This window comes from Anarhichas minor, unplaced genomic scaffold (genome assembly GCF_050575085.1).
Source record: "Anarhichas minor isolate MPS153535 unplaced genomic scaffold, ASM5057508v1 ptg000042l, whole genome shotgun sequence".
Lineage (NCBI taxonomy): Eukaryota > Metazoa > Chordata > Actinopteri > Perciformes > Anarhichadidae > Anarhichas > Anarhichas minor.
In genome coordinates, this window is record NW_027466488.1 from 3,930,333 (window position 1) to 3,955,514 (window position 25,182).

Here is a 25,182-nt window from a genome sequence, read left to right on the forward strand (position 1 = left end):
GACAGTTTGTAGAATTCTGTCTCAAAATGGCCTCCATGGTCGAATCAGTGCCCAGAAACCAGCACTAAACAAAAGGCAATTAAAAAAACGTGTGGCATTTGCCAAGGCCCACAGCCTGCTAAAAGGATGGACGCTGGAAAAGTGGCAGAAGGTGGATTTCTCAGATGAATCTTCGGTTGAATTACATCACAGCCGCCGCAAATATTGCAGGAGACCTACTGGAGCCCGCATGGATCCGAGATTCACCCAGAAAACAGTTAAGTTTGGTGGCGGAAAAATCATGGTCTCGGGTTACATCCAGTATGGGGGTGTGCGAGAGATTTGCAGGGTGGAAGGCAATATCAATAGCCTAAAATATCAAGAAGTATTAGCTACCTCTTACATTGCCAACCATAAAAGGGGTCACATTTTGCAGCAGGATGGTGCTCCATCGCATACTTCCATCTCTACATCAAAGTTCCTCAAGGCGAAGAAGATCAAGGTGCTCCAGGACTGGCCAGCCCAGTCACCAGACATGAACATCATTGAGCATGTCTGGGGTAGAATGAAAGAGGAAGCATGGAAGACGAAACCAAAGAATCTTGATGAACTCTGGGAGGCATGTAAGACTGCTTTCTTTGCTATTCCTGATGACTTCATCAATAAATTGTATGAATCATTGTCGAACCGCATGGATGCAGTCCTTCAAGCTCATGGAAGTCATACAAGATATTAAATATGGATCTCACAGCACCACTACTTAATTCACTGATGTTATGCAACATATTTTTGTATTTGAAGTAAATTATTTGTTCAATTTTCACATTACTCTCTGTAGGCTCTCTGTATATTATATTTCATGTAGTGGTATTTAACCACATGATATTAAAAGACGTCCCTAGCCACAGCCTGTTTACCCTGCTGCCATCTTGCAAGAATTGAGGTCAGCTGCACCACCGACTAATGAGCAGCTTCTTTCCTCAGGCTGTGAGACCCCTTAATTCTTTCCTCAGGCTGTGAGACCCCTTAATTCATCCATGTATAATATAATTTGGGGTTTCTGTGTGTTTTTCTTGTGTAGTGAAATAGGCCTACAAATGCATTTCATTGTGCAATGACAATAAATTAACCTTGAACTTTGTGAGATACATATTTTCTCTGCAAACTAAAGATTAGGGTGTGCACTTTTATGCACATCAAACCCACTTTTTCCTGATATTCTCGGTTTTTGTAGCTCTTAACGAAACAAGCTGTTTTTAGTAGGATAACACAAGATGATTTATTCTCTCTGAAACACATACCTTATGTATACCTTATAAATTGGGGGGGGGGGGGGATAACAGTCATGGATATTTAAAAATGTTCATTCTGTTATATAAAAGTTACTAGCCTATATCAGTGCAGCCCCACAAGACAACAGTCACCCTTCATATATCTGTGTAACATTAAATCATCAATGTGACATTTCATATAGTATATATATATATACAGTATATAGTATATATATACTATATACTATATATATAGTAATAGTCAATTACATAGACGTTGGATGACAAAAGACCATCCAACGTCTAACTATCTAAATGCAGTTATTAAACATTGGATAATTTAGTTTTTTGATTTATGGTTAAAATTAAATTAATTAATTAATTCTTAAAGCTATCAACAGACCATCTCCCAACTATGTCCTTGGGTGTCACCATCATTTCAAGTCTTATTCACGTTTTGTATCTGTAGATATTGACTTAACTGTACAAAAGTTATTTTAGTTCATTCTTGCCCTCTAATACACACAGTACCCTGTCAAATCAATTAACTAGTCAAAGCTCCCAGGGACAACAGATGGATCTAGCATTGTGTTTACATCTGGTGCAATGCATTTATTGTACACTGTCCCTAAATACCCCCCCACCCCCCACCGAGGTATCTGACCACACAATAGCCACGTGCTCGTGTTGCTACGGCAACGGATGTTTGAAACTCGAGGCTCGAGACAGACTTATCTGTGTGCTAACTGGTGTGCTAGCTAGCTAGCTTCTCAAAACTATCAACACGTTGTGCCGTCTCTCAGTATTACGCGCAATATATAAACGATGGTAAGCAAAGCGTTTTTAAATCAATTCACCACAACAATGGATGTTCATAGTGAGCTCCAGTAACGTTGAAAAGCGTGTGCTTCTCGTGTGTTGTCCATAGACTGTAGGTGTCTATATATATATATATATATATATATATATATATATATATATATATAGATATATAGATATATATAGATATATAGATGAGAAGGTGTTGTCATGTTACATTGATGAGAGGCAGACTGGGGTTGCTACTTCCCCACAATAACATTAAATAAATACACTAGGTTTGACAGTAGATAGTAGTTTTTAACTTGTTTGTATGTTGTTGACTTTTGTGCAGCCACCCAAAAGCAGCAAAGGCAAAGGCTCAAGTAAAAAGCCTGCAAAGGCAAAAACGCCCACACTGATAGATGGATTCACCAAGGAGGAGCTGTCCAAGGAGCAGGTCAGAGATTAAAGTTGGGTGTGTGTTGGAGTGATGCTTGTATATTCTATGTCAGGAGAAAAGAAAAGTTTCCTTTTCAAAGTGATTTGTACATTAAATGGGTATTTCAGCAAATTGGGTTTGCCCTTACATAAAGCTGGAGGACTCCCAAGAGACAGGTTTAAATAAGAATGGTCCAAATCAATGCAGCAGAGGCCGAGATATCTCGACTTTGGTTTCCTAGTGTGGGTGAAGTTCTCAAAACACTGGATACGACCTGAAGCATCTTTTCGTAAGACCCTCCCTGTCTGGTGAAATGCTCATCAAGTTTAAACTCCCCACTTTTTATTGCAGGCCTTTTCTTATAAATTGGTAATCTCTAGGCCCATTCCTATAGCCCTGAATCTGGATAATTTTTCTCAAACTTTTGTCTGGTTGAAGGTTGCAATGCCTTTATTTAATAAATGTTTTGACTAATTATTTTACCCTAAAATGGTGTAACTTTGTTTAAGAAAATACATTATTCTTTGTGTATATATTAGTTTTTATCTTAGCTTTTTGTAATTTGTTGACAGGGGTGTATTTTACTTTGTTTTACTGTATGTCTGTTCATATATAAAGATGTATATTGAAATTGATATAATTAATTATTCTACAATTAAATACACAAAATGTAGTGCAACTACAAACAAATCACATCATTTTCACTAGAGTCAGAAGCTGAGATAACAGCTACTGATACTTTGTTAAGCTATTTGCAATAACTTTACAGGACTTTGTTCTCCATCATGACTGCTTATTTTATTTACTGCAAATATGCACGCTGTGTTAACAGAATCTTTAAAGATTCTCAGACTTTCCTCCAGAGCCACAGCAGACATTATATGTCTGATTTATATTACTGCCCCCTGTGAACTAAACATTGGACTTTGACATTTACAACTAGGATAAATGAGGTAATTGGCTACACGGTCATCTAGATCGTCTGGCTCATATGCCCACACTAAAATACATTTCTGTATTTCAGCTGGAAGAGCACATCGTGCGCCTTCGAGAGGAGCTGGACAGAGAGAGGGAAGAGAGAAACTACTTTCAGCTGGAGAGGGACAAGATCCACACATTTTGGGGGATCACAGAAAGTAAACTAGAGGAGGTCAAGGCTGAAAAGAAGAATTTTGATAAGGACATAGAGGAGGATGAGGGGCGCCACCAAATAGAGATCAAGGTGAGGTTAATACACAGGTGTATTGTAGTTATAGTCGAACTGCACCCAAATTCACAGGCTAGATTTTGACCACGTCTTTATTTTATGCCATAATATGCCGTAACAGGTAACAAGGATCTTTAAATGCAGTCAGTAGATGCAACCTTTTTTTGATCCACAGCCAGTGTATTTTTTTATCCTCAGTATCCCACAATCCATTGTGCATCCATAGTTTTTTTTAGTGGCATGTACCGGTTGTCCTCTCAACTTTAAAAGTTAGGAACAATCATGTGATTGCATTCTTTTTGTTCAGATACTAGTACTAGTTTGTCATTTGTTAAGCAAATATTATCCATTGACAGATGAAAGGGCTAAATGAATTTTAAAATGCACATTTGATTCATTTTTTTCCACCAGGTGTACAAGCAGAAGATGAAGCACCTCCTGTGTGAACACCTGAACACAACCTCTGAGTTAAAAGCAGATGGTTTAGTCTCCACACAGGTGGTGCAGGAGGAGCAAGAACAATTAGAGACTGAGCTTCATAAGGAAATGAGGGCCGTCATGGTCGACATGCAGGAGCTTGACAATGAAAAGCTTGTCGAGGAGCTTGAACTGGTTTGTAGTACACACTATTATTTTCTACACTTAAAGATCTGTGGATTTAATGCGTCTCTTTACTTTGATATATTGCAACAATTGAGCGACAATGCTACAAACACCACTTTTGTTTTTACCTCAACAGAAACACGGCGAAGAAATGACTAAAACAAGTAACAGGGGGGAGAAGCAAATTGCAGGTAAAGAACTAATCTCATTTTGAGTCGAATTCAACACCCCGTGCTGTCAGAAACTAAACAGGAGCCCTCGTTTTGTGTCGCTATTTGAGTAGAAATCCGAGCCAAGTATGAGGAAAAGATGGAGCTGCTACAACAACAGCTGGACAACATGACAAAAAATAAGACCAGTGAGAATGAAGATCAATGGAACAGCCACATCAGCGCTCTAGTAGCAGACCACCAGAAAGCATTAACTGAATTTGAAGCATTCAATACTTGCTTGGAACAGGAACTGAATGTGAACGATTCACTCGAGGTATAAGTGCTCACAGTCAGAGGCATTTCAGATGTTTTGTTTACACCAGCAACACATTATTAATTTAGTTATTGATGAGTATGTTGATTATTTAATTTTTTTTGCAATTAGACATGCCCGTGATCCAGCTGTTTTTTTCTTCACATGGCTTGTTTTATTGACTTTTCTTAGGAAGAAATTGAATTGCTGCAGAAGACACAGAAGGAGAAGAAAAAGTACCTGGCCTGCCTTCTGCCAGAGAACAAACAGATGGCTGAGCTTCTCTCAAAAGTCTTAGAGGAGAGCGCGGAAATTGAGAGACAAATGAAATGCTTCGTATTAAAAAAGGTTGTTGGTGTAGTATATATGGATATTTTTTAAACGTGTTTGTGGTTGAAACTTTGTGCACTCACATTTATTGCTGCCAGTGTCTTAATTGTTCCTGACATGTAGCATACTGTACACGGGCACAAGGTCAAATTGTGACACTGTTTTGGCAGGATGTCAATGAAAAGGTTGAAAAAAAGAAGCTGGATGAACTGAAATGGGATTATGAGACACTGGAACAGACATTCTGCAAGGTAAATGCTTTGATTGAGTTGCACTGTGTTATGTTGACACGTTGAAATGTTAGCTTGATTCATGTACACCTGACGTGACGTTTACTTTTGAATATTTGTGTGAATGTTTTTGCATTTGCTTTTGTCTGTGCACACGTCATACAGCTTCAGCTAGAAAGGGACGAGCTGTACAAGACGTTCACTCAGAATATTCAGCGGGTGCAGCATGGAGCAGATTGGAAGAGCATGCCGCTGGAAAAGAAGCTGAAAGGCCTGACAGACGGCCTGGAGAAGACGCAGGCTCAGCTCCTCTCTGTGCTTTCTGCCTCTAACATGGACCGAACTGCTCTTGATGGGGTCTCTAACACAATTGAGGTGTATTTTCTCTTAAATAATGTGTGTTTTACTGCACATTGCCCTCTGTACAAAAACATAAAATAATCATGTTTTTGCTTGTAGATAAATCTGGACTCCAGTAATAAGTACATCAAGAACTTGAAGTATAAAAAAGCTCAGCTTTCCCAGGTAAGAAGTGTGTTTACTTCCTGGAAGTGTCATGCATTTGTCAAATTAATGATGATGTTATATACAATTTTGTAGTAATATTCATACTTGTGTGTCCGGCAGGCCCGTAAGGATTTGCTGCTGACCTACGAACAGTGGTGTATAAAGTACCCAAAAGCCATACTTGAGTAAAAGTAAAGATACCTTACTGGAAAATGACTCCAGTAAAAGTCACCTATTAGAATACTACTTGAGTAAAAGTCTTAAAGTATCTGATATTTACTGTACTTAAGTATCAAAAGTACTTTTCTGATATTAAATGTACTTAAGTATTGAAATTAAAAGTACAAGTAAATGCTGTTAATAAAAAAGCAAAGGGTCAGAATTCTGAGAATTATTAAGTTTATTCTTTTAAGTGCTGTGGCACCATCACCAAGGACATGGAGCTGTGTTGACAATAATTGGGTTGGCTGTGATCCATCCAGGAGCAACAATGTTCAACATAATATATTGTACATAAGTATACTTTTGCATCTGCTATGAACTTATCATCATAATTCTCCGAAAAGCAATATGACACTATGAAGGAGTTGTAACTGCGTTTATAAGTATGCTCATTCCGACTAGAGGATGTAGAGGGCAAATGCATCATATTGTGTTCAGCAAAAAATATCCACTTGATGCATCAGGTCAGTGTTTAGAGAAAGGACACCTGCCTTGTAAACTCCTATGGGCCTGATTTGAACACAATAGGCAAAGGTTTTGCTCAAGCTGAATCTGCAATTGGGCGACTGCTACCATCATAACTCCATCTGATCATCCACAAAATATCAAAACATGATCGATACTAAAGCAGCACCGAAAGTAACAGTCATTACTTGAAACTGAAAAATGTCCTGTTCATCTTCAAAAGAAGTTGGTTTTCAAAATTGCGAGAATTCCGTCTCGCTCTTCTTGGGCTGAAGACTAGTCCTGCGATGCTAAACAGCCTTTCACAGGCCGCTGAGGCAGGTAGAGGTGTGTTCAGCTTCACACACAGCTTGCGCACAGCTGGGAAGGATTCCCCTAATGCTGCGCTCTCGCGGCTCCTGTCAATCCTATGGTGTGGTGGCGAGCTAACGTTAGCCAACTAGTGCTGCACAACTGTAAAAGTAAAAGTCAACAGAAATATAAACAGTAAAGTAAAGTACAGATATCCAAAAAAAACGACTTAAGTACAGTAACGAAGTATTTCTACTTCGTTACTGTACACCACTGCCTACGAAGCTTGGTGTGGAGGAGCTTTGTGTAAAGCCATTTGAGATCAGCTGCTAACTGGGAAACGTCTGGAATTGATTTTGGGTTTGCCCCAAAATGAGACGCAATGAACCCAAAGACCGACCCCTTTACAGTGGATCTCACTTTCTGTACATCTGATTCATTAGAATCTCAACCGTTCCTCATATTTTCCCGTGTTGTAAATGTGTTTCTTCACTCCATTTGAACTAGTTTGTTTAAGAAAATAAACAATTTTGGGATGTTTATTTATTTTTCTTTTATTCTTTCATAGAAAAATGTATTTTTGTTTTGCTGTGTCTGACAATATATTGAGATGTATAATGAAATACGAAAATGAACCTAGAATTAAATACATTTAAATATGTGATTTAAAAGAAGCTGAACTTAATCGTCAAATGCTAAAATGGCAGTTACTGATACTGTTACTGATTGACTGAGCTAGTTACAGTTCTCCATCATGGCTGGTTTTTGATTGCTGTAATTTGCATGCTGTGTTCACAGAATCATTAAAGATTATATGACATCATCGTTTTTTCAACAAACAACAATCAGAATATGGGCTGCTCTGACGTGGTCTGCTAACAGCGAGACGTGTCTTACGCATACGTAATGCTAGGAGAGCCATGCATGCCTTTTTAAAACCTCCAACTAGCAGGTCATATATTTCAATAATGTGACGTGATATTTAAAAAGCATTTTCAGCAAACCAGCAGAGAATCTGCTCTATTTAGGCTATTTGTGCAATCCGTCTGTCCTTCAAAAGTGATGTGTTTATAGCCCGCTATGAGAATGTGCATGACTAGTGTGGTTAAACCTCTGGTTAAGTCCTTTACAGTTCTGGTTATAATTGTTTCTGTAACTTATGTATCAGAATTACAGCAATTCTTTTTTTGCATTTATAGTTTGATATTTGTGTTCTCAGAATGGATAGATGTACATGATGGTGATTGTGGCGTTGATGTCACTCTGTAAAACTAGTGATCATTCTAGCTCACATTAGGGGACAGTTATACACAAATCTTATTGGCTAAAAATACATTAATTTGTGCATTAATTTGAGAACTGATAATTACTGCTGGGAAGGAATGTTCGTAAGCAGTAGCAAAAGTTTTGAGTTACCACCAAACACGGATAATTACAATTTAATTTGATTGATGGAGTATGCTCGACACTATTGTTAGATTTAATGGAAAAAACAATCGCTGAAGGGTGTGTTACTGTCGAGTGGTGGGGGCTAAAAAGTTGGACTCAAACCAAGTATTCCAATCTCAACAGCTGATTGCTGCCATGAGTTTCCAGCAGAGAGAGAGAGAGGAACATATGGGGTGGATCCAGTTTCTCATTGAATATTCCTGTGGTGAATCGAGCCCCGTTGCACTGAGTGATCGCTGTTCCCTGCTGTATCAATAATACAGGAGAAAGATATTGTCCCAGTGCAGGCCACAGTATCATACAGCTAAAGCAAGTGGAGGGAGGGGGTGGTCCTTTCACTCAGCCCTCTTGGGTTTCAGGGCCTGCAGACAGTGGTCTGGCTCTGGGGAGCCGGCTGCTGCGCCCTTGCACAGGGCTCAATTGTAAGTCTGCCTGACCGAGGGATAAATGTGTCTAAACAGTGACAGCCTGCACAGTCTCTGCTGGCCCGACCCCGTTGGTAAGACTACACCCCCAACAAACCCAGAGTCACAAGATGGGTCCCAGCTGAGAGACAGCTCAATAGGGAATCAGTCAGTGGGAGACATCGGACAGTTAGAGAATGGGATAGATATCTTGGGTGTGATTAACATGATCCAGATTTTCACCTTGTTTGAGCACCTTGTTGAGTGCTGTGACCTTCCTGCAGCCTCGTGATGGCCCAAAATACTGAACACATAAACCAAAAATACTGTACATCTAAATACAAGCAGTGATCTTAAAGATGGAGAGACATGTCGTACCCAAGCTGCTCTCTCGCTTTTCTGCACATTGTCATAGAAAATGGCTAAACAACATATGGTAGCATGTCAACTATATGTAACTCATGAAACATGAAGACAAGCATCAACCCTAAACACCAGAGACAAAAAAGCAAGAGCCCCAAACAGCTAAGAGAGAGAGAGAGAGAGAGAGAGAGAGAGAGAGAGATAGAGAGAGAGAGAGAGAGATAGAGAGAGAGAGAGAGAGAGAGAGGGGACCCAGGTGGGAGGGGTGCAGGAGGAGAGAGTGAAAGGTAAAGAAAGTCGGGGTGATGGTGAAACAGAGTGCCATTCAGAAAGAGGTCAGCTCTGAGTGTGTTGACGCCGCTGAGTTAGAGATGCTGGTAGAAGCTTGAAAGGATACTTAAAGAAGCTAATGGATTGTACTGTTGGTAAGTTTTATTTTATGTTGTTGTTTGTTATTATTGTGAGTTACCACTGACATTTAAAATACTTTAAACAGGGAAAGATCCTTTGCTATTCTTGTCAAACTGCGATCTCTTAAAGAACTGTGTATTTAACTGTGTGTATGAATATCTTGCCCCATGTTCATAACTTTTCTTTGGTCACTCTACATCACATAAGGACCTACCTGTTATAGCCTGCGTCATTGTCTCATAGTGAAGCACATTACCGATACCTGTTTTAGTGGCCATGCAGTGAGAGTGGTAAGGTGACGTGGTGGCCAGTCATTAAGGTTTAATATCCCCTCTCAATTGAGATACGTTACTCCTTGAGTCTACTGCGTTGCTGGAAATGAAAAAAAAAGACAGGCTCCGTTTAAACACAGGGTTTTTGTTAAATCAATAGGAAAAACAGCTTGAAGGGAAAGATGGGACACCACTGTGTCACTGTGCATGCTGCCATGAGATGAAGATGGCAGAGAAAGGGCCAGGGATGGCCACTCTTACATTCACAAGCATCGTAGTTTGTGTTGTTTTACTGGGACAAGGATCCGCTAAGAAGACAGGTGAGTGCGCCATCAAAACGTTTCACTAAATGCAATATTTGTGTGTTTACTAATACATGATGCTAGTTCTAGCTTTTTCTTATGGGACTCTTTCAGGAGGGGGTAAGGAGGACCAGAGAGGTGCCATTCTTAAGGAGATCATTTCAAAATGGAGTACAGGAAGTGGCTGGAATTCTCAAAAAGCTCCTCCAGAACCACACAAGGACCAGTCGGTGCTCCCTTGGGTGAGGAATATCATGGGGAGCCTAAAAACGATTGGTGTACTTCCCAGCAAGAACCTGCCTTCATTAAACAAGCCAATTGACAGGCACCGTCTCTCGGGCTTCCTCTACAACATCTCTCTGTACCTCCAAGAGATGGGTGCTGAGCTGGAGGAGGCACCGGCGGACGAGGAGCAGCTGTGGGAGAAAGTGCTGCATTACTTCCTCCAGTCTGAAGGGAGTGCTGCACTGAACCAGTGGAACGGCCAGGTCCCACCCCGACCCAGCGTCACAGTGCAGGACTGGTTTATGTCTCTGAGGGGAAGCCCTCACTGGGACTGGCTTCTGGGGCTGCTGCAGAGTCTGATCAGTCTGTCAGAGCGTCAGTCCTACCGGCCTCTCTTGACTTTCTTATCTCAGAACTGGAGGACAGTGAGCGCTGTGTTTGAAGCTGCACTTCAGGCTCTGCTCAGTGGGACCTATGGTCAGGCCAGTGCAGGCCTGCAGGGCTTCATCTGTGCTCTAAAGGGTCGTAGTGACTGTGCCTTCAGTGTAAACTGGCTTCAGCAGCTGCTGCGTTTCCTAGAAACACGCAGCTGGAAGCCTGTTGTCAGTTTACACCCAGCAGGGGAAGGTGGGGAACACAGTAGGGGCTCAAGTGTATTTGGACGTTTAAAGGCCTTCAGCTTGCCTCCTGAGGCCACGAGGCAGGATGGATTGTCTGGAAATGCATCTCTGGAAGATGCGGTGACCGCTGAGGATGATCCAGACTCCATGCAAAGCTTCCTGCTGCAGGCGTTATCCCGTTCAGGTGGAGGAGAGCGAGGTGGCCACTTGGCACAGAAAAATGTAGCTCTGGTGCAGAGTTTGGATGGGCTGAGGAGCGGCCTCCTGCACAGGGTGGGTAGTTCTGTCTACGGTAGCCTGAGGAAGAAAGTGTCACGAGTTACCATGGCGCTGCTTGATGATGTCAGCAGCCTGGTGGATGTACCGCAGCCCAATGCACGGGGCCGATGCTTAGTTGGTGAGTATGTGGAGCAGCTGGCCTCATAAGAGATAATAACTCGTTGAAATTAGACAAAAAGTTAAAAAAGTGTCTACGCACACAAAAACAGGCATCATTAAGTGTTGTTTACGTTACATGTAGTCATACACACAATCTGATTACATAATAATTTACAATTAAGAAAGAGCATCCTTTAGTTAGTTCACATGGCAGATGCTGCTGTATGTTGAAACATTTAAAGTTTTGCTTCAGAGGTTGAGTCTGAGAAAAGATAGTGTGCTATTAACTAAATAACATGTCAATTCAAACGTATTTGAGGTTTAGAAGTAAGTCATGCAGAGTTTAGAGTGTATTTAGTGTCATTCACAGAGGAAAAACCCTTGTTAATAGCCTCATAAGTTTGGCCCTGGTTTCACCTGAAAGCTACAGGAGAGACAGTGACAGACACTGCTTTCAAATCTTTATAATCATCCCGGCCGGTGAAAGCATCTGTTGTTAGCCCTGCTAATCTCTTTATCCTCTCATTGATGCCCGTAACATTATATCTCGGGCATTGTTAGCTGAGCTGCACTGTACACCCGGCATGGTTGTGTGCTGCAGAAGCAGTTGCTTTTTCCACCACTCTTTCTCTTTGATTTTCTGTTAATATTTGCTTTTCATTTGTCTTTTTCAAGGTGACCTTAGACAACTGATCTTATGGTAAGGTATTTTAAACCACTATATGATTGCCGTCCACATAAATGACAGTAAATTATTAGATTCACATTTCTTCCATTGTTTTGTTACATGTAGGGGGATAAGACATAATGTGACGTGGAACACTCAGGCTTTGGGCTCCCGGGGTTTTCCAAGCTCACTCCCATTCCTGTCCTGCCCCCCCACTGAAGCAGATGAACTAAGATCACGACAAAGACCGGCTCAATCCTCTCCAAAGAAAGGCCCCTCTGCACGAACAATCTCCAAACAAAAACACCTTCACGACCTCTCTACCGCACCTCATCTCTCTCAGCTAAACCAGCCACAAGCAGGGAGAACGAGAGAGAGCTTCAACCAGCAGAGAGAGATTGAGTACTTCACCTCTATAGAAATCCTGGAGGCAGCGTGTAATGAATCCATCCCAGGCTTGACAGGCGTTTCCAACTTCACTGTGTTCCTCTACTGTAAACTGTTTGAAGGGGAGAACGGGTCAGTTAATCCTGCAGAGGCCCAGATGGGGCTCGACCTGCATGCCACGTGCTCTGATGCAGCTTGGTACCTGTCTGCTGCTGAGGAGGACTTCCTTTGGGTTCATGTCTGCAGCGAGTTCTTCGCCCATGAATTCAACAACACGGTCTGTGCCAACTCCTCTTTCTGGTTGCAGAGAGCACAACAGGTAATTAATACATATATTTACGTGTTTTCTGGTAACTTTTTGCTAAATATCGGTGGAATTAAGGCGTACTGAGGACATGCTGTGTATAAGTACTTGTGCATTGCTTGTTTTTTACTCATAATTCCTTCTACTTCATTTTTCCTTATTCTAACTTAAATATTTGCAGGCTGCAGTGACAAAGGACTACCATTTTTTTAACCTGACAAGTATAGACGACCTGTGTGTGCAGCTGACAGGTGAGATGATAGAAAGTCTGGTACTCGATGAGAGCTGTGTGGCCCAGTTGGGCAACAGGTTGCTCAGTGCCCAGGCTTTCAGGCACTGCTTCCTGCCCAACAACTCCGTCCTGATCTCAGCTGTGTGCGGAAGACAGTCCCCTGACTCGCACCAGACCTTGCCAGAGGGCAGCTGGGCCGCGGCGTACTGCTCCAAAATCCACGACCTCTCCCATGTTGACACCGTTGATGAGACTTGTCACTACAGGGCGTGGGCTGTGCATCATTTCACCAACTCCACCCTCCTGGAGCTCTGTGAGCAGACACATGGACTGAGAGAGTACATTTGTCTGAACGCCACGCTCTTCAATCGGCTGTTAAGAGCAATGCCTCAGTTTGCTGATTTCTGTGCTGATCTGCAGGCAGAACTGGAGGGCAGGAAGTGCCTCCTGCAGAGGTTTTTTGACATGCTCCCGGCTCCGTATGAGTTTGACACATCGCAGCTGTGTGTGGACCCGGCTCCACTGCTGGTGGAAGCTCTACACAAGCTGAGTGTGTGTGAGGTTGAGGGAGGGGAGCGCGAAGGGTTTTTAGTGGCGCTGGGATACGTGTTGCGAGTCCTGGACTTCATGGTAGGCCTCTCTTCGGGTCTGGATGAGGGGGAAAGAGAGGCGAGACAAGGTTTGGGTCAGGCTATCCTTCTCTCCAGTCTCCTTGACAACACCTCCTGGGCCACACTGCAACCAGAAGCCTCCATGAGTGTCCTGCACACCGTGGGAGTCTTCCTCCGCAGAGAGCAGAACGTCACTCTAAAAGAGGATCTACTGAGCTGCTTCAGTGTAAGATAGCTGACTGGCACACTCGCGCACAAACACACTCTCACACACACTATGCAAAGAGTGAATAACTTGTTTTTGCTGTTCCATCAGCCTGTCTTGTGGGACCTCATCCAGCGGGACGACAACTCATCTGCTCTGAGGTTTCTGCTGCAGGTAGTGGCCTGTGCAGCTACGTTTAAATGTAAACTTCAACAACAGATCAGTTCACTGAACTTTATATTCAGGTGATTCACTTTATCTCAACAGGAGTACCTTCAGATGCCAAGAGACAGCATTCGCACTCTAGTTATGTCTGCTGAAAAAGATGCTGTCAAGAGATTTCTCTCCCATATGCATCAAAGTTGGGACCAGCTACAAGTTGAAACCGGCCAGGTTTGTTTTCAAACTCCCAACAAAACCCTGAGTGGACTATTATTGACATGTTATATTAAGCTAACTGTGCAGGGTTAAATCCCTCTGTTGACTACAGTTCTACTCTATTGCGCTGTCTTGTGCTGTATCTATTTTATTTGAATCTATGTCACAGCCCATGCATAGTTAAAGAGGGCCACATTGAATACAATCGCTTTCTGTCCCGCTCTTTTGTTTTCTCTGTCAGGCGTCTCAAAAAGAGTTGCAAGCCATGGAAACAATGACTGCTGCTTTCATCCATAAGTTCCCCCGGGTGACCCCAGAATTGTTTGTGGACCTGTCTCAGTTCATCCCCTTCATGTCCGTCTCTGACATCATGAGCTTCCCAGCCTCCCTGATAGTCAACGACAGCGTGTGAGTCACCGACACAAGAAACAGCTGCGTTTAGTTTTGATATATCTTACTGTCCTGATGCTAACAGCTTCTGAGTTACTCTTTAGGTTGACAGCCATTCGTGACCACAGCTCAGAGATGAAGTCACTGCAGAAAAAGGCCTTTGTAAAAAGACTCCTGCAGTCGAGTGTGGTGGGTGATGTCCCTACATGGCCACCGTACTTTCTCATTTCCATCCTCCCGCTTCTGCCTTACCTGCCAGTCAGTCATTTTCAGCAACTGACATCACAACAGGTAAAAATCTTTACATACCTGCTGTACCTCTCTCACAGACGTTAGTAATCTCAGACAAGGTCAGGTGATTAGTAAAGCCATTCACTGTGGTTCTTACATTTGTACAGATGACAAAATAAAGACAAAATCTAAATAAATATATAGAGAAACCGATGCTTCCACACAGGACACAAGGACCAGAGGATGGATTTATGAGTATAAAAGATGACTGAATCACAGTCACCTGTCTCAACCCAGATAAACTCTTATGTGATATTTTGAAGAAACAGTGCGTTACATTTAGTTTTTCCGTGTTTTAACACTCTATCTCTCGTCTCCTTTAGCTTACTCCTCTGGTAGAGTTGCTAGGCAACGGCAGTCTGGATGGTGTAAGGGGGCGCCATGTGCTCCGGACCCTCTTCAGCAAGCAGAGGAATCTGACCAGCGATAACATACCGAGGTGAGACCCAGATACTCTGTGTTTGTGATCACTTAAGACACTCAAAGGTGAGTCATCTGACGGACAGCACTCCATTGTGTTTCCACAGTGATGGTTCATATTCAGAGCTTAAGTCCTGCAGTTGATGTTGATTTGTATTTGTGTTTGGCCATGGTGCTATTTTTTAAACTAAAAGGTTTAATCATCTCATGCTTGATATACTTGAGATAGATTTTGTCCCCTGTTGACATGACCCCTCAGGTGACTCAGAGACTATTTCTTGACATCCAAGATTGGCACCAATGAGTTAGGTCATAGTTTGTTTAGGTGTTGATGTGTGGGGCTATACAAGGTAAGGACAAGTACCTCAGTTCTCTTTCTCCTCATTCTCTGTCTACTATTCTATATAAAGAAAAAATGCCCCAAAAAGAGACAAAAGTGACAGCAAATGTGGTTTTGCAGGTTAGGGGTCCTTGCATGTTACCTGGATCCCGTGGAACTGGGTTCATTTCTTCAGGACTCAGCCGTGTCCTCGGCTCTCTGGCAGCAGCTGGCTCAGTGCATGTCAAAGGGGTTCATCAGTACCAGTGGCAGGGTAAGCAGCACATGTTCTTTAGTCTTTTGCAGAGAATCTGCTTCAAACCACTCACATCCTGGATGTCTTTCTCTGTTTAATTGTGTTTCATGGACAGCTGTCCTCTTGGTTGATACCAGCTGTCGAGACCCTGAAAGTCAGCAGCATGGCTCCCCCAGAGCTGTCTGCCCTCAGCGGTCTGTTACCTCAGTTAGGAGCTTCCTTCCTGCTGTCGCTCCCCTCACAGCTACTCCTGGAAGTCCTCTCACAACCAGGATTACACAGATATTCTCCAGCAGAGGTTAGCAGGGAATTTGTTTTTCTTTGTGACTTCTTGTCATTGTTCTCGTTGATGAAGTTGTTAATTGCTACCATCGTAGATATTAGTAAACCATAAATTATTTTTTGTATGACAAGTTTTCTGAAAATGAACGTTTAGATATGCAAATGAGGCATTATCTTATCATTAGCTATTACATATGTGCTTATCTGCATACATTTCCAGAACAGAAATCTGAACATTGGATGAAGCCAAGTTCAAAATTCTTGATTCATTTTGTTGAAATATTAGGGTCAAGGAGGGAATTTGGGATTGTTTTTTTTATCACCTCATAAATCAGAAAACACTGTCAACAGCCATAGAAAATACATTTAAAAAAAAGTCAATGTTTGCCTTGTTTTTATGAAGAAGATGTTCTATAAATCAGATTGTGAATGATTTATGAACAAACCCCTACAAGCCTTCAATATATAGATGGGAATGGAGCTGAAGTCTGGTGTATGTAAGTGCTGCTGAAGAGTCTGAGAAAATACTCCTTTTGAGAAAACATCCTTTAAAGATATGTTTTGTAAAGGTGAACTAATAGATATCGCTATGACTTACATTAAGACAATTAGTTTTATGTGTTACAAGTTTTCTGAAATTGTATGTTTAAATATGCAAATGAGAGATTATCTAATGCTAACTTTTGGTCAATTTAGGAGAAATCTACAGACATAGATAAACAAAGTAGTAAAGTAACGACCTAAATGTGTATTATGGATGTGCTGTTTCCACTAGTCTGAAAGAAGACATGTTATGAAAGCAAAATAGCCCAAAATGTCAAAATTGACCAGTGCGTTAAAAACAATGTTTTTGCCTGAGGTGTCTCGCCTTAATTAACTTCCAAGTTTCTAGAGAAAAGAAGAAGATAAACATTGATTGAATATGTGACCAAAATATATAAATATGAAACACTTGTATATTTTTGTATGCATCTGTGTTAATCTTTCAAATACTTTCCTCAGGCTTTTCAAATGTTATTCAAGATTTCAAAGGACACTTCTGTAAGTATTTTCAAAATAGTTTTTTGCTGAATTTCAGCCAACTGCACTTTCATCACTGTGTTTCTCTTCCTGCCAGCTCACCATGGAAAAACTGTGCAGACTGAAGCCGTTACTCTCTGGTCTCTCTCCTGCTGTGCTCAAAGACCTCCATTGGCCTGAGATCAGTGAAGCTGAACACTGCCAGTGCTGGAAGATGTTGCTGACTGAGCTGAAGCCCGGCCACAGAGCCATGCTATACGATGCAATGCAGGAGGTGACGCAGCTATTCTCTGTCTTCATACGACACTTCTCTTATATTTTCATCCCTCCTTACAATTAGCTGTGGCTCACCTTGTTGTCACATGAGTAGATTGACACAATAGAGGTGCATAGGATCATATTTCATTATACAGATACAAACAAAAAACTGTGGCCTGAGATACATTAATCCAATCTAATGCAGTATCCATGCTAATCATGCACAATGGTACCAGAGAGTGTTCATATCATCCACATATATACAATCTGATTTGTGTTGCCTTTTAAGGTTTTTAAGTTTAAATGTACAGTGTTTTTGTGTGTCAACAGGCTCTGCACAGATACTTGCAGAACATCACTCAGCAGGCAAACTGTCTATTACCGTTCGTCCCTCTGAGGAAGCTGACAGAAACCTTAAATGGAGAAACAATCCTGAGAGATGTCAGCCTGTACAGAGACATACGCTGGTCGCCACAGCAGGTGCACATTTGCCTTTAACCTACCTTTGTGTGCTACTTCACACTGCATTGATATGACAACAATAGGTTGCCAGTTCTTTGACTAAAGAAGAAAATGTTACCAGCTTCGGTCCCATTAATCTGCTACTCATTGGATATGCTTCAGGTGAGCCTTTCAGGATATTAATACTCCACACGCATCAGCTGCCATCAAGCTAATTAGTTTGGATGTAGTACAATGGTGTGGAGGAGTGTAGCATAAATTAATAATGGCTATCTTGAAGGGATTTTGTCACAGCAAAGAATGTGTTTCACCTCCAGTTCTTGGCCTAACAAGACCTCAGTCAAGTCAATAAAGATTGTCCTTTCGGTCAGGAGCTGCACTAAAATATACTGTGACACTTGATATAAAAACATTGTATTTGAATAACCTTAAAGTGAAATGCTTCTGCACCCTGTGTTAAATATCCTTTTATAGTCAGTTTGAGGAATATTTTGCGAGATTATAGTGTGAAATGAATGCCACTGTACACATGTACAAGATATGGTATCTAATGTGGTACAGTCGTATCAGTGATATACCACCAGTGTTTTTCCGTCTGTAGCTGAGTTGAACTGCTTTTCAAGAAAGCAAAAAGTTTTTTCAAAAAGTTTCAGTGTTCATAAATAAGAAACAGTTGGATGGAATAAACAATACAGTGACAATGTTACTATTCTTTAGAGTTTTACCAGTGGTGAGTCTGATGCTCAACCTCATGTTAATCCGCCTTTTAAATTCTGAGAAGTTTTAATACTCCGGTCTTGATCTGAGAGTGGCACAAAATGAAAGTTTATGGGGTGTTCAAATGGAGACAGTTCATCCTCTGGGAAACATGAATGTTTTAGCCTAACGCTGCTTTAAAGGGAGTGTGATGGTCTTATCAAAAACAGGATCAATCCTCTGTGAATTTCTAGGGTGCCAAATACCGGGAATATCAACTTTCACAGCAGTTTGAACAGTCATTTAGAAAATGTCTTGCTCTGGACCAAAGTGTTGCACTTAACATCCTTAAAGTGATATTTCACCCAAAAGCTTTAATTCAGCATCGAACACTCACCCAGTTGAAAGCTGGCTTGTAAAAGTTTGTTCTTCACAAAGCACATTCATTTTATTTTAATGGGATTACATCAGTGAGGCACTCACTCATAGAGACTCAAAACATCCTCTGAAACAGGAACAACAGAGTCACACAGTATAAGCAACTTTTTAGCTTTTTCTAGTACACTCAGTATGTTATAATACTCACACTTTTGCCAAAATGTGAGAAAATAGTGGTCGGACTTGTGTGCAAGCACACATGTCTAAAAGGAGCTAAAACATGCAAGGAAAAAAAAATACAGATACAAGTTTATAGTATTTTGATTTAACTTATTTTATTAAAATGTTATGTCAAATGCCGGGTCTGACACCATTTCTTTTTTTATCTGGACAGGCTCAGCTTTTGTTCAAAAAGATCCACAAATATAAAAACATTACCAGCAGGATGGTGAGGTAAGTAAGGATGTATTGCACCAGAGCATTCAGATCTACGATCTTAATCATTCAGTAATTTTACCTGCAGACGGAATTAAAGATTCAGAAGTTTTAGTCAATTTCAGGTCTGACTCAACAAACAATTTAAATAACAACTTCTCCTTTACTTGTAGGGATCTGGGTCATATTTCCAGTGGGATGAGTTGTGACTTTCTGAGGCTTTGGAGCAACAATACAGATTTTGTGGAGCTGCTTCAGTTTGTTAGTGAGCTGCCTGGAGGCATAAGACCTGCTCTGGTGAGGAACAACTACTTTAGCACTCCTCAAACTCTTTATAGTCTCTTATACCAGATTCATTAGTTTGTTGTTTCTATATTTCCATATCAAAATACAAAATCATGTTTCATTCTAACAAGTTCAGATGTGTTTTGGTTGTGTTACCAGCGAAAATGTATCGTAGATGAATTGAGGGAACAACCTGAAATCATCCTCAGTGCTTTGAGTCCTGGGTTTGCTGCCACTCTACCGTAGGTATCTCCTTACTAAACGTGAACTATTTCACAGTGTATCCAAAGTGTACTACATTTTACACCTCTGCTCTGCTCTTTTCCAGCGTGACGATGTTAGAGGACCTCTCCAATGCATCCTTCAGGGCTATTCTGGACCACATTCAGGCACACTTTGCTGATTTCCTGAGAATGCCACATTACAAGCAGACAAATTTAGCCGAGAAGGCTGTAACTGAGCTGGTAAAACACCAACATAAACTATACAAATACTGCATTTACTGCATATTCTTACACGATGTGCAGGACTTGACACATTGCTTTATTCAGGTAGAAAAGTGTGATCAGACACCAGTTGGTGCATGTAATTTATAAACAACATTAAGTTGAAACAGAAATCCTAAGTTAACCTCTGGGTTATTAAGATGATAAACCAGCATTCAGAACAGGGACTCAGAGATGCTATTTCTGGTAAATTAAATCAGCGGTTGCGTCAGTGATGGTGACTCATGTATTTGATTTGTATTAACACATTAATGGGGCACAAAAAACAAACTACATTTATTGGTTCGGGCTTCTTAAGCACACACACAGACATACAAAGAGAGAAAGAGATTCAGAACATAACTTGCTTCATCCACTTAACAGCTTTTCACATGAGTGAAGTCATATCAATGTTAAATCCCTGACTGTATGTGATGCTCTGCAGGGCTCCTATCAGGCTGAGGGGGAGATTGATGGCACCACCCTGGATGTCCTGGGGCCTTTGCTGCCTTTCTTGGACCGGGACAGTTTGTCTCTGGTGGACAAAGGAGCGCTGGCTCTGCGGCTGGAGGAGATGAGAAGTTTCTGCCTTCCTAAAGAGGCTCTGAGAGATATTAGTGCGCTGCTCACTCAAAAAGACCTGCTCGGGTAAAAAAACAAAAAACATCTGGCGAAACGGTGACATATTGTGGTTATGACACCTGGGTCAATAATATGTTGAGAGCTTCATTTCCATCATTATTTCTAAAAAGTAATTTATTGACTGCACAAAAACAACAGGAACAGTTATATTTCACAGAGGAGTTTAAAAAGTGATCTTTACTTTAATCTGTTATCACCATATTAAGCTAAATGCTAATGTCAGTATGCCAACATGCAAACAATGACAATGTAAAAAAGGCTGAGGTTTAGTTGGCAGAATGTTTACCATGTTCACCTTCTAAGTGTGGCGTGCTTGCGTGCTACCATTCACTGATTAGTGCTACATACAAAGTACAGCTGAGGCTGATGGGAATGTCGTACCAGGCAGTGATGATTCCTATGGGAAGTAATGATTGATAAGTTGTCCCTCACACATAAACCATAAATAAACAAGTTATTGAGAACAACACTTCTGCACCTGTTAGTGTAGAGTGGTAGAATAAAATGAGTTGCAGTCTACAATACATAAAATGCCGGATGGGAAAACACGCTTCGATTAAGATATGGATTACATAAAACAGCAGTAATGTTAAGCTTTGTGTACTTGTTTGTCAGGGAGCCATCCAAATGGCAAGTTGGGGATGTGGAACATTTGGGCAGGCTGGTGTTTTCTCTCTCAACAAAGCAGATAAACTCCATCCCACTGGTAAGCACACAAAAGCATCAACCTAAGCAAATAATTCATTTCATTACACTCAACACATTACACTTTTTTTTAAGGCATGGCATGATGATATGCGTTTCCTCTGTGCAGACAGTGTTGAATAAAGACACAGTGGAGCAGGTCCTGGTGGGTCAAAGTCGCTGGGAGGACAGTGTGGTGGGTGGAGTCTGTGTGACTCAGTGTATGGACCAGCATCGTCAGAGACGGCTGACTCAGAGTCTCATTCGAGGGATTGTCAAAGCACGGAGCAGGAGGGCAAAAGGTTCAATAAATATTTGATTGTAACTTGTGGTGCTGTTGTGATACTGTGGGTAATGCTTTGTGTAAGTTTTCATTCCTATCATTGCGCTGAATTCACTGCTGTCTCTTCGAGCAGTGCCAGTTCCGAGCTGTGCAGACATCAGAGGGACGTTTCCATCAGCCTGGACATCCACTCAGCTCAGCCGTATGTCACAGGAGGATGTGAAACAGTGCGTAGAGGTTTTCGCTCAGGACCCTTCAATGAGCTCTGAGCAGCGCCGAGCACTGTGGCTGAAACTCAGGAAGGTCAGTACAACTGTGAAAGACCTCAGGAAGCCAAGAATGTATCAAATCAGATCAGCATGTTTCCTCGAAGTGGTGCAGCAGTTCTTTCCCCCTCTCAGTTAAGATCTTGTTCCCATCAGACGTATCTAAACATTACAACACAATTCTTGATAAAATTGCATCATCCTTATACATTTTGACTTGTGATGTCAGAGAAATGGCTGATAATCTCCAACCCTAAGAGACAAGGACAGCTGAGTAAAACATGTAGTGTTTTAACATCGACATAATCTGTGGTTAAAACACGTTCTGGTTCTTCCAGTCCTTCAGTCCGGTGAGAGAGCTGAGAGCGGATCAGGTGCTCGCTCTGGGCCCTGTGGTGACTGAGATGGGAGAAAGAGACCTGCAGGACGCCAGTCTCACTGATCTGGGTGTGTTGGCACATCTGGGGACACTTACAGACTGGAGCCCTAAAAAGGTTTGGAATTTTTCCTTCTGATGTAAAACATCAAGTATAAACATGTCCATTCGTGTGTTTTTAATTTTTCCAATTTCTATTGTTTTTTTGTTTTTTTGCAGATGAGAGCGGTGATTTTAGGTATGATGCGGAAACGCAAACTGAAAGTGGAGCAGTTAACAGCTGTTGATCTGGCAACATTTGGCCATCTGATGTGTGGTCTCTATCCATCAGAAATCAAAAGACTGAGCCCCTACAACCTCAGGTCAGTCAAATACATGAAGTATAAACTGTCTCTCGCACACAACAGTCAACAAGTTGTTAAAAGAAGGCTCACACTCAGCAATGTGTCATCAAATACACTGTGACATATATAAAATACAGGTAAATTGCATCAAACCAAAGACAAGCGTAAACAAAGATGAACACATTTTGAACCTGTAGTACTTAGTAGCAGTGGTAAAACGTATTCAATCCTTCTAAAGCTTTAGGTTTCAGAGAGTGTTTAACTGATTTCACATCCACCACATTCACCTCCTAACAGAAGTATAGCAGGAGGCTGGTGCACATTTATTAGCAGCACAACCCTCATAAAACATTTTGCCCAGAAGAGGATAAAGTCCTAAATCATTTTCCTCACACTGCAGTGTGGCCGTCCTGTTCCTGCGGGAGACTCACCTGCCATGCACAGAGCAGCAGATGGAGGAGTTGACAAGCCGTTTGTCCAGATCTGAGGCCTTTGGTCCAGTCAGTGCTTGGGGACCGGAGGTTTTCACCGAAATTGGGACACTGGCAGGTACAGTAGAATATGATATCCCTGGAGGGTGTAAGGTTTTTTATGGTCAGCATTTTTGTAATAGTTTTCTTCATCAAAGAGTGAGGAGGGTGCGAGGAGAGAATGACAGCTTTTGGATGGATAGGTGCATTTGAAAATATCCCGAGGGTTTAAAAGTTTAGGAAGACTTTTACACTTCCTGTGATTTGATATGAGGATCATTAATTATCTGACTAGACAGTGTTTGTGTCTCTGTCCAGTGGGCTTGGCGGACCTGGTGCTGTCAGCTCTGGTACAAGAACAAGTGGAGGGAATCACCCCTGAAGCCATCGCCCTGATGTCACCAAAAAAGATGGCAGTGAGTTTCAACTATGACTTGTTGGCCATTCATTCAGGTTAACCTACAGAACAATGTTTGGCTTCAGTATAGAGTCATCTATGAGTAGCACCATGGGAACATTTGGCTGAATTGTTCGATTTTAAGATATAACATTTAACTTTTCCTATAGTCTCATAAACTGTAAAAGATAGGAATCAATAGAAAATGAATTAAAGCTGAATTCCATTTCGCGGCCTAGTTTCAGGGTCCTGTTGTTGTGCATGCTGGCTCACTGTCACTCTGTCATGACTAACTGGGCCATCATTAATGTTATTGGTAATACCCTTTCTACTGTTAAATGTCAAAATGTTGGCTGTGAAAAATACCTTTTAACAACTATGAGCAGATATTTTATATATATTTTTTTCCATATAATCTGCTGCTTTGTGATTATCTGAAAATAATGTAAATAATATTTTTTATTTCATTTATTTTCTCACAATTATAACTATTGATGCAGTGTTTGTTCATTTTTTTCTATATACATTTGATATAGACAGTGTATCCTAAATATTGTGGTGTGTGTTTAATATTTAGACATGTTTTTAGAGTGTCCAAAAATATGTCAAAAAGTGTGATAAAATACAAGCAGAGTGCCTCCTCTCAAATGACAAAGTGTCCTGTATGAGTAAGTTAGTATGTGCGTTTGCTGTGCGTCTGTCAGGTGGTGTTCAGCGCAGTGCAGATGTCGTGGCTGAGTGCGGAGCAGGCGTGGGCTGTCACTGAGGAGCAGTGGGCTCAGCTGGACACGGAGCAAAGGCACGCTGTTGGACTCGCTCGATACGAAGGAGACGTCCTGCTGGAGCTGAGAGGTGGGTCTTGAAAAAACATTGATGGTGATAAAATGTCCTTTTAATAACCTCCTTCATAATGAGGCTGTTATATGTATTTTATTTATCATAGTGTGTTTTATGAGTGCATATACTTTTATTATGGTAATAGTCTTGTTTCCACTCATCAATTTTATTTTTATGTTGTGTTTATAAGGTGATGATAAATGCTCTGTTTGTCTGCTTCCACAGGGAGAAACTCGGCTCCAGCAGCAGACAGCTTTACTATATCCTCACTGGCTCTGTGCCTCTTGTTGTGGCAACTCATTTAACATGCTGGAACGAATGTAATTAACCCTTGACCTCCCTTGGTATCATCATATTTGTACTTCAAATAAATATTTTGAACTGTTCTGTTCCCTTTGTGCGTTGGTCCTTGCTCTGGATTGTGCTCTGCTGCACATGTTTCACTATTATGTCAGCTTGACAATATGTTAATAAGTGTATGTACTTGAACTGTATTATATCCTTTTTTTTAGAGCAATCAGACGAAAAGAATGCAATGATTCATTTTTATTTGACAAAGGGCTTTCCAAACTCCACGAGATATGTGAGCAAACTCACTTGAGATGATATTTCATTGATTTATCTTAAAACATTACCCTTAAACAGACACTGGGGTCTATAAAATACCTTGTAAAGTCTTCCTTCTTTTACTTGTAACATTGGTAACATAACCTGCCTACCATCAGGACCTGTGACCTCCATGGGTACCTTCTTCTTTCTAGGACCAAGTTTGTTAATTTCATTACAGAAATGCTGTGGATTTCAAGTACAAAACGTGTCCTCTCTGACTGCATCTTTTACACTTCCTGTATGTTTCCTCAATTATAAACCTTTTAAACTTCTATAAGA

The 25,182-nt window shown here is 41.3% G+C and overlaps 2 protein-coding genes across 2 annotated transcripts; both read left to right on the forward strand.

Annotated features, from left to right (window-relative positions):
- The first annotated feature begins 942 nt into the window (after positions 1-942).
- On the forward strand, positions 943-6,021 carry drc4 (dynein regulatory complex subunit 4). Its single transcript, XM_076109756.1, has 11 exons — positions 943-966; positions 2,404-2,508; positions 3,515-3,712; positions 4,109-4,309; positions 4,437-4,491; positions 4,584-4,786; positions 4,958-5,113; positions 5,266-5,346; positions 5,491-5,700; positions 5,785-5,850; positions 5,953-6,021. Exons 1-11 carry the CDS (start codon positions 943-945, stop codon positions 6,019-6,021), a joined length of 1,368 nt encoding a protein of 455 aa, XP_075965871.1.
- Positions 6,022-9,929: 3,908 nt separating this feature from the next.
- Positions 9,930-24,599, forward strand: LOC142970106 (stereocilin). Its single transcript, XM_076110269.1, has 29 exons — positions 9,930-10,029; positions 10,126-11,253; positions 11,910-11,934; positions 12,028-12,607; positions 12,774-13,661; positions 13,752-13,814; positions 13,908-14,033; positions 14,260-14,426; positions 14,513-14,699; positions 15,023-15,138; positions 15,580-15,712; positions 15,810-15,992; positions 16,979-17,017; positions 17,094-17,270; positions 17,585-17,734; positions 19,185-19,243; positions 19,399-19,522; positions 19,670-19,752; positions 19,839-19,974; positions 20,441-20,643; positions 21,253-21,343; positions 21,452-21,623; positions 21,738-21,923; positions 22,207-22,364; positions 22,466-22,608; positions 22,991-23,139; positions 23,379-23,476; positions 24,162-24,309; positions 24,520-24,599. Exons 1-29 carry the CDS (start codon positions 9,930-9,932, stop codon positions 24,597-24,599), a joined length of 5,892 nt encoding a protein of 1,963 aa, XP_075966384.1.
- The last annotated feature ends 583 nt before the right edge of the window (positions 24,600-25,182 follow it).

What these genes read in the sequence shown, in the direction of transcription:
- LOC142970106 (XM_076110269.1), top strand. Translation starts at nt 9,930, where the DNA reads ATGAAGATGGCAGAGAAAGGGCCAGGGATGGCCACTCTTACATTCACA. An exon ending in ATTACCAGCAGGATGGTGAG is followed by an intron (nt 19,244 to 19,398) that starts GTAAGTAAGGAT and finishes CTTTACTTGTAG; the next exon opens with GGATCTGGGTCATATTTCCA. An exon ending in CGAAATTGGGACACTGGCAG is followed by an intron (nt 23,140 to 23,378) that starts GTACAGTAGAAT and finishes GTCTCTGTCCAG; the next exon opens with TGGGCTTGGCGGACCTGGTG.
- drc4 (XM_076109756.1), top strand. Translation starts at nt 943, where the DNA reads ATGAGCAGCTTCTTTCCTCAGGCT. An exon ending in TGGAACAGACATTCTGCAAG is followed by an intron (nt 5,347 to 5,490) that starts GTAAATGCTTTG and finishes CACGTCATACAG; the next exon opens with CTTCAGCTAGAAAGGGACGA. An exon ending in AAAAAGCTCAGCTTTCCCAG is followed by an intron (nt 5,851 to 5,952) that starts GTAAGAAGTGTG and finishes TGTGTCCGGCAG; the next exon opens with GCCCGTAAGGATTTGCTGCT.